The sequence below is a fragment of the Pygoscelis adeliae genome, unplaced genomic scaffold (genome assembly GCF_000699105.1).
Source record: "Pygoscelis adeliae isolate BGI_AS28 unplaced genomic scaffold, ASM69910v1 Scaffold263, whole genome shotgun sequence".
Classification (NCBI taxonomy): Eukaryota; Metazoa; Chordata; class Aves; order Sphenisciformes; family Spheniscidae; genus Pygoscelis; species Pygoscelis adeliae.
This window is the reverse complement of record NW_008824552.1, coordinates 1,983,055-1,991,559: the sequence shown is the minus strand read 5'-3', so window position 1 is coordinate 1,991,559 and position 8,505 is coordinate 1,983,055. Positions and strand designations below refer to the sequence as shown.

The 8,505-nt window shown below is 39.5% G+C and overlaps 1 protein-coding gene across 1 annotated transcript in view; it reads left to right on the top strand.

Moving 5' to 3' along the window:
• The window catches only part of FCHSD2 (FCH and double SH3 domains 2), a 171,779-nt gene that overhangs the window by 93,342 nt on the left and 69,932 nt on the right, over window positions 1-8,505 (top strand). Inside the window, exons 5-8 of the mRNA XM_009321958.1 lie at window positions 3,120-3,253; window positions 4,614-4,668; window positions 5,079-5,207; window positions 5,501-5,510. Coding sequence (XP_009320233.1) covers window positions 3,120-3,253; window positions 4,614-4,668; window positions 5,079-5,207; window positions 5,501-5,510 — 328 coding nt within the window. The remainder of the gene's footprint in view (window positions 1-3,119; window positions 3,254-4,613; window positions 4,669-5,078; window positions 5,208-5,500; window positions 5,511-8,505) is intronic.

Here is an 8,505-nt window from a genome sequence, read left to right as displayed (position 1 = left end):
TGCCCAGGGAAGTGGTGGAGTCCCCATCCCTGGAGGTATTTAAAAGACGTGTAGATGAGGCGCTTAGGGACATGGTTTAGTGATGGACTTGGCAGTGTTAGGTTGACGGTTGGACTCGATGATCTTAAGGGTCTTTTCCAACCTAAATGATTCTATGGTCTTTATTTTCCAGATGTTTCTGTAAACCTTTACTTCCTCGATTTGGTACCATAGAGAAACTTCATTTTTATGACCTGTTTTAATACTAAACTGAAACAATTTCAGAAAACCTCATCATAATTTGTCAAAAAATATTGCTAAATCGCAAGGTGACCCTGGAGGGGGTAGTAAATGTGTCTGTCTTTATTTTCCAGATGTTTCTGTAAACCTTTACTTCCTCGATTTGGTACCATAGAGAAACTTCATTTTTATGACCTGTTTTAATACTAAACTGAAACAATTTCAGAAAACCTCATCATAATTTGTCAAAAAATATTGCTAAATCGCAAGGTGACCCTGGAGGGGGTAGTAAATGTGTCTCCTGTAGACCACGTCTGACCTCTTAAGAAAATTAATCCCTATCCCTCGCTGAGCAGCTCTTGGACACAGACAAGGAGGCTGTTTTGAGGGCAGCAGTCCACCCCTTGCCATTATCTTTCCCCAAAGACCTTGTAAGCTTATCCCGTAAGTGATGTGTGGTTTCGTATGTTGGCCTCGGAAGAGAAGGCAGAGAGCTGCTGCGTACGTTCATCGGGTGTCTTCAGGAAAGATGATGTGGCCGCTGCTGCAGACATTTTTACAGATCTGTATCAGAAGACTGAAAGGCAAATATAATAAAATCGCTCTGCATGGAGGCAATGCAACAAGAAACCATCTCTGTCAGCTCTCTGAAACAGCTTTTTACATACAGCCAGTGTCTACCCAACCCCAAATCCCTAAATGGCATCCAGTCTCCTGACAACTTTTTATTCTTCAGAGATGCAAAAGCAAGATTATTTTATGCTTTTAAAATGATCGTGTTAACAATTGGGGTTGTTTGATATTTTAATTTTTTGATGCCAGCAGGAGACTTCAGGGATCAAAATACTGATTGATGTAGCAAAAACCCAGTCCTTTTGAAATGATTTTAGGTCTCTGTCAGCTGTCCAATATATACAGATTTGTCTACCTTTCATTTTTCTGTCATTGCTTGCTCAAAGCCCATTGCTTTATTGGTCTGCACGCAACAAATACTGGGCTTAGTGTGAACTTACATAAATTTTTATGTACTTTATAGCCAGAAAGAAATTTCACATTTTTAATGAGAGCAATTGTGTGGTGAGAAGATGAGTGATTTCTACTGACTGAAACAAAAGTTTCTTTCTTCTGCAGGTGACTGGATATTATTTTTAATGATTGTTGAATACTGTGAAATTACTGTTACGTTGTTGGATTACACCACCTTATTAGTCTCGCAATGCTTGTAAGGGAGGTTACATGCATTAATAATTAGTGTAATGAGAAACCTTAGATGTTTAGCGGGGGCGTTCAGTAGGAGGACAAGGTGTGGCGCCTTGAATGGGAGAAGTCGGGTATGTGATAATGATGTGAAAAGAGGTGGGACCTTGGGTCTGGTCTTTGAAGGATAGAAAGGCAAACTGAAAGGCAAATTGGTTTGCTCAAGCTAGCTTGAGGGTCTGCCTCTAAGTATTGGCTGGAGCCTTACATCTAGTCTGTAATATCTATAATTAAACATAAATGCATTGAACTATCACTCTTATATGTACTTAAGCTAGTTTGGGTAAAAGAAAATCTTTATAAATCTCTTTTAAAGATAGTATAATTCTGGACATTGATAATTCACATTTGTTTTGTTAAGTAGATCCTTTCTGCTTAACATAGATCCTTTCCCAGAAATTTTTTTTGAAGCTGATAGGATGTTTAGAGAATTGCTTAACATTTTCTTAACTGTTGTGGGTTAACCACGGTTGGCAGCTCAGCCCCATGCCGCCGCTCGCTCACTCCCCCGCAGTGGGATGGGGGAGAGAATTGGAAGGGTAAAAGTGAGAAAACTCGTGGGTTGATATAAAGACAGTTTGATAGGTAAAGCAAAAGCCGCGCACGCAAGCAAAGGAAAAAAGGAATTCATTCACTCCTTCCCATGGGTGGGCAGGTGTTCAGCCATCTCCAGGAAAGCAGGGCTCCATCACCGTGTAACGGTGACTTTGGAAGACAAACGCCATCGCTCCAAATGTCCCCGGCTTCCTTCTTCTTCCCCAGCTTTATATGCTGAGCATGACGCCACATGGTGTGGGATATCCCTTTGGTCTCGCTGGTGGGATGGGGTGAGGAGCAGAGAAGGCCTTGACTCCGTGTCAGCACTGCTCAGCAATAGCTAAAACATCCCTGTGTTATCGACTCTGTTTCCAGCACAAATCCAAAACATAGCATCATACCAGCTACTATGCAGAAAATTAATGCTCTCCCAGCCAAAACCAGTGCAGTAATTTTTCTTCTGTTCGTTTGAATGTTATTTTTTGACATTAAAATGTATGTTGTAACGCTGGTTCGGTCGTATGGAAAACGAATGGACTTACTTTCACTCCTTGACTACCTCGCTATGCATTTTAAGCCTCTAAGTTTTCTTTGTGGATGACGCTGATTTCTGATATAACCCTATTTGTTGGAAAGCTCTCGAAATAGTTTAAGAAAAATGAGCTCTTAAAATAATGTTTATCAAATTGTTCTTGTTGCTGTTGCATTGTGGTTTACGTGGTAGCTTTTGCCTTACGTTTTAAATTTTGGAGAAGGAAAGATTAATCATTTTTTGTATCACCTCCAGTAGATTGCCTTTGGATTTTTCCCAATTGTATTCCCATTATTTCAACTAATTACCTCATCCAAAGCTTTCAGAACTTTTATGTTTAATTTGCGAGTTATTGTTGAATTTGAGTAGTTAAAGAGCAGAAGAAAGAAAGAAAGAAATACGGTTTTATGTTCTGATCAGCTTTAAAAGAAAGACATGAATAATTGACCAGTAGTGACTCGGGGACCGCGTTGTTCCGTATAAAATGTAATAAAGAGTAGTAAAATGATGATGACAGTATTATTTGGATGCAAAAAACCATTAATGTTTTGTTTCCTGAATGCTTTTTTTTCAGTGCGTGGACCATTTGACAAGGATCCAAGCTGAATTACAAGAGACAGTAAAAGATTTAGCTAAAGGCAAAAAGAAATATTTTGAGACTGAACAGATGGCTCAAGCAGTTCGGGAGAAAGCTGATATTGAGGCCAAGTATGTTTTTATAATAGCATATGTATAAATAATCGCATGCGTATAAAGCAGATTTGTACTTGTATTAGTTTTTGCACTTGATATTATTTTAGAAGAAAAATAATAGCTTTCAAAGCGCTTGTGCCAATTTTTTGTCCTTTTGCTTATCTATATTTTTGTAACCATTTCAAGCATGCCACTACCCTGGTAGTAAAGTATAACTTATTTAGCCTGGTTTCTTCAGGAAGGAAGTTAAATTAACTGCTTTAATTCGACATTTTCAAAGGACAGTGTTGCGAGCTGGCACTCTTCTTGATATTAACGGCTGCTTGCTTCCTTTTCTGTCCACAGATCTCAAATTTGGTTTCACTCCGTTTGGAGGGGGAGAGGGGATGGGATGCTGTTTTCCATTTTTGAAGATAAATTTTTGAGGCTTTAGGTTTTTATGCCCCTTGACATTCTAAAGAGGTTGATTTCCTTCCTTTCAGGAAAGCGAGTGACTCACGTGTTTTCAGTTTGGAGTTTGGCCTGTCTGATGGGAGTTTGCCTCACCCTTTTTTGCAAATTTATTTTTTTTATTTTTAGAAATTACTCAGAATTGTTCTCAGGGAATGAAATGAAATGAAATTACGGTTTCACTAGAGAATTTTTGTCTTTCACTTTATGAGGGCTGGATGATGAAAAGAAGAACTTTAGTAAGATTACCTACAATATCTGAAGAAAGTCAAAAAACCCAAACAACCAAACACTTGAGCTTGGGAATTTTGGGACAGATTCATATTGCAGTACTGTTCAGATTAAAATAGCTATTTACTTGATTATGTTTTCTTATTTACTTTTTAAACCACTGTCTTTCAAACAGCTAATAAAAGTACTTCTCTAATTTCTCTTTCATGAATCCAACTGTGAAAATCAGACCAATTCTGCTTTTAAAAATGTGTGTGTACATGGGTACTCCTCCAGCTTCCTGGAATATAGTTACTAACGATTTTTCGTTAATATTCCTTCAGATGGCCAGTAGTTCAAATTTATAGCACTTTGTGTCTGGAGGGCTAACTCAAAATCCATCAAACACCAAAACAGTTCAAGTTGCAGCCGCTACCCAATTTCCCTTTTATGATGTATTTAAATTTTGTTCCAAAATCAGGGTAAGCTGTGCAAAAGATTTCAGAATGTGCAATGAAGGTACTATTGATGTAGCTCAGCGTACTTTGTAATATTTTCCTTGACCCTTAAGCTTTACTTAAAACTAGACAAATAAAAATTTAGGCAGAAAAAGTTATTTAAATTAAAATTTTGCAGAAGTGCAGTGGCCTGTTTATCCTGTACTTGCGTAGAAATGGTGTAAGACAGTAATGTCTTCTGTTAATTTCTGTTTCAGGTCCAAACTTAGTCTTTTTCAGTCAAGGATAAGCTTGCAGAAGGCAAGTGTAAAGGTGAGTATAAGAAAAACTTAACGTTTTGCTGCTAATTTCATGAGGCATATGACCAAAGTTGTCCGGAATCTAGAGGTGACTGACATTTCGGAAGGTGTGTTGTTAGAACAAGTGATGAGATAAGAGCACTCTGTCGGCAGTCAGAGTGCAGAATTACATATGACCAAATTTACAAGATTTTTTCCAGTGGGAGTTACAACTGTTCTTTGAAGACAGCATGTGAAATTACAACTGCATGAGAGAAAAATACAATAGAAATCCCCTTACCATTAACAAAACTGTTAAACTATTAATCCCGTAAAGTTTTGACTATATTAATACATACATATCCATGTTAATTTACTATTAATACATTTGGTCATTTAACTTCTCATTAGTACCTATCTTTTAACTTCCATTTCTTGTTGTAGTTAAAAGCACGACGATCCGAGTGTAATTCCAAGGCTATCCATGCAAGGAATGATTATCTTCTCACTTTAGCAGCTGCTAATGCACACCAAGATCGCTATTATCAGACAGACTTAGTAAACATTATGAAGGTAAGGAAGCTAATTTATGTATGGGAGTTGGGAAGTGTGAAAATCTGGAATGCAAAATGAGTGAAGTACAAAATCTTGGGTTGCTTTGCCCAGCGATGTTGACTTTTCCAATATGCTCCAATAGATGAGAGTGCAGTAGACAGATCCTGCCATAGTGTGCAGGGTACTTGGTGCCAATTATCAAGCCCCAAAGCTAAGCAGTCATCTTTATTTTTTAATTAACTTTTTTTCTGGAAAAGCTTGGATAAAGGAATCGAGTTCGTAAAACTAAGACTTGCATTTTCCTATTGTAGTTGATCTTAAGTAAGCTGGAGATTTTTTGGTTCTTCAGTAACATATCCCATAATCCGTTTTTTGTATCTCATTATCTGATCAGAACATTTCTTTATGGTATAAGTAATGAAAATACAACCATTAAATAACTTGGTTTCAAGCTATGAATTTTAGAGAATAGCAGATCAGCATTGCTGTGCTCACACGTGGCAGCTTGCCAAATCAAGCCAAGAGTAGACACTTGAACTCATAGGAAATAACATACTTAAAAGGTTCAAATATGATTGCTCACAGTTTGTTTTTTTTAAAATATCATCCTAGAATTACTTAAATGTACACTATTCCTGTATCTTAGAATTAGATAGCTATGGATAAGCTGTAAATTCCATAAAATCAGCTATTTAAAGCTCATTCACACTTTATGTAGTTGCATTTCATGTCTTGACATTTTCCAAGTTTATTTAAATTTGCTATCTACAAACTATTTCCAGGTGATGCAATCAGGCATGGCAACTTAGAAGTCTGTAAAGTGCATTTAAAATTGCTTTGTTGAAGAATTATCACTGTATTATCGGCATGCTTTTGCATAGTGGGGAAAAAAAATATTGATCTGAAAAGAGGTAACCCAAGTAGAAAATGAGAGTGCCAAATGAGGCCTCTGAGGGATTCTTGTATGTAATTCCATTATATCTTGACTAAGTTAACCACTCCTGTGGCAATACGTGCGTGCCTCTTCAAGTAAATCCCAGCCTGTGTGATAAATTCATTGCTGTGCCTAATATCTGACTTCCTGGAAGGCTAAATCAAGTGTGGGGTGTCTCAGAGGCAATGCAGGGCTGATAGTCCTTGAGGCAGCAACCCTGTCTTTGCTCTGCGTGTGTGCGGTCGTGCTTTTCTATTAGTAAAACGTGAATATTTGTGCTGACTAAATGTTTAGTACATGGAAATGGTTATAAAGCAAATATTTCCTTATAATACTGGAGATAAAATTATTAATTCATGCTTACATACGATAATTCCATACTTACATGCATGGTTGGCTGTCATCAGTTAATGCTCTTACTTGGAAGTAGCGCCAGATGTGAACTTAATATGTTCACGACAAAACAAACAGAAAGGACATTCGAAATAATAAGAACATGAGCAGATAGCCCAGGTAAAATTATGACTGGCTCTGGTGGGTTATGGCTGGTCTCGTCTCAGAGCATTGTAACATAATCCCTGCAAAGAGATGCTCGTTGCCTCTGTATGTCTGGCTACATTTTGTGTGTTTTACAAACTAAGCACATAGCGAGCTGGGCAGGATCTTAATCTCTTTGAGTTTCCATAAACATTTATGTTTTTTGGATGGTGTGAGCTTTCTGTGTCGTGAAGTTAGAAACCTGCAGGTACGCCAGGAATGTGGGTTTTTTTTTAATAAGTTGCAATAAAACATCAAACTGAAAACCGTTGAATCGTTTCTGAAAGACTGAAAAATACAGTAATGGAAAACAAAGTGATGCTGGTGCCGTTCCTCGGCATGTGTGCTGTTGTCCATAGATGTTCTATGTGCATGGGGTCCAGTTGCTAAAGCCGCTGCTGATCGATGGTGGTTTCTTTACCCAGTCACTGGGCTCCCTCCTACCCAGTCCTTTCTTTTGTAGAACTTATTTTGAAGCTTTTTTCAAAGTGAACCTTTTTTTTTTGATATGGAAACCTCTCCGTGCAACCTATTCTTCTACATAAATAATTGTGGTTTACTGAAAACCTAAGATGCAAGTACTTTCATCGAGCCAAATCACTTTGGAAGGAAAGGACAACATTCAGGGTTCTTTTTCTGCATCTCTTTGAGATATTTATAGTAGTTGAATCTCCTCGTCTGGTAAACAACTGTGTTCTTAATGAAGAACTGTAAATTTAGGGGTTTTGCACTGTTGTTCATGAGCAAAAATAGGTGGGAGCACACCCACATGTCGTTGCAGCTCCTCCTTTGGAGCAAGGGAGAGAATAAGTCAGCGGCAAGGTCTCATACTGAAATGGCTACTGAATGCATTTTAGAAGCAGGGGGGGGAAATGCTCAGGAAAATCAAATGTGATGTATCACTGGGCTCCAACTGCATTCATACAAGAGCTCTAATGTAAATTCAGACGTGAAACTGCTTAAATATGAAAAACAGTGTGTAATCTGGTGCTAAAACCCGCCTCAGTGCCAACAGAAAGCAACAAGTGTGACCTTTGAAAAGGGCTCCAGGAGGGGCCCTGTGAATTAGAGATGAAGAAATCTGACTTCCCAACAAGGCAGGCTGATAAAACAAGTGCAGCGATGAATGGAGTCAATTCACATGCGGATAGATATAGAATCATAGAACCGTAGAATAGTTTGGGTTGGAAGGGACCTCTAAAGGTCGTCTAGTCCAACCCCCCTGCCATCAGCAGGGACATCTTCCACTAGAGCAGGTTGCTCACAGCCCCGTCCAGCCTGACCTGGAATGTCTCCAGGGATGGGGCATCCACCACCTCTCTGGGCAACCTGGGCCAGTGTCTCACCACCCTCAGCGTAAAACATTTCTTCCTTAGATCTAGTTTGAATCTACCCCCCTTTAGTTTAAAGCCATTCCCCCTTGTCCTGTCGCAACAGGCCCTGCTAAAAAGTCTGTCCCCATCTTTCTTGTCAGCCCCCTTTAAGTACTGACAGGCTGCAATAAGGTCTCCCTGGAGCCTTCTCTTCTCCAGGCTGAACAACCCCAACTCTCTCAGCCTTTCTCCATAGCAGAGGTGTTCCATCCCCCTGATCATTTTCGTGACCCTCCTCTGGACCCGCTCCAACAGGTCCGTGTCTTTCTCATGCTGAGGACCCCAGAGCTGGACGCAGTGCTCCAGGGGGGGTCTCAGCAGAGCAGAGCAGAGGGGCAGAATCCCCTCCCTCGACCTGCTGGCCACGCTGCTTTTGATGCAGCCCAGGATACGGGTGGCCTTCTGGGCTGCGAGCGCACATTGCTGGCTCATGTCCAGCTTTTCATCCCCCAGTACCCCCAAGTCCTTCTCG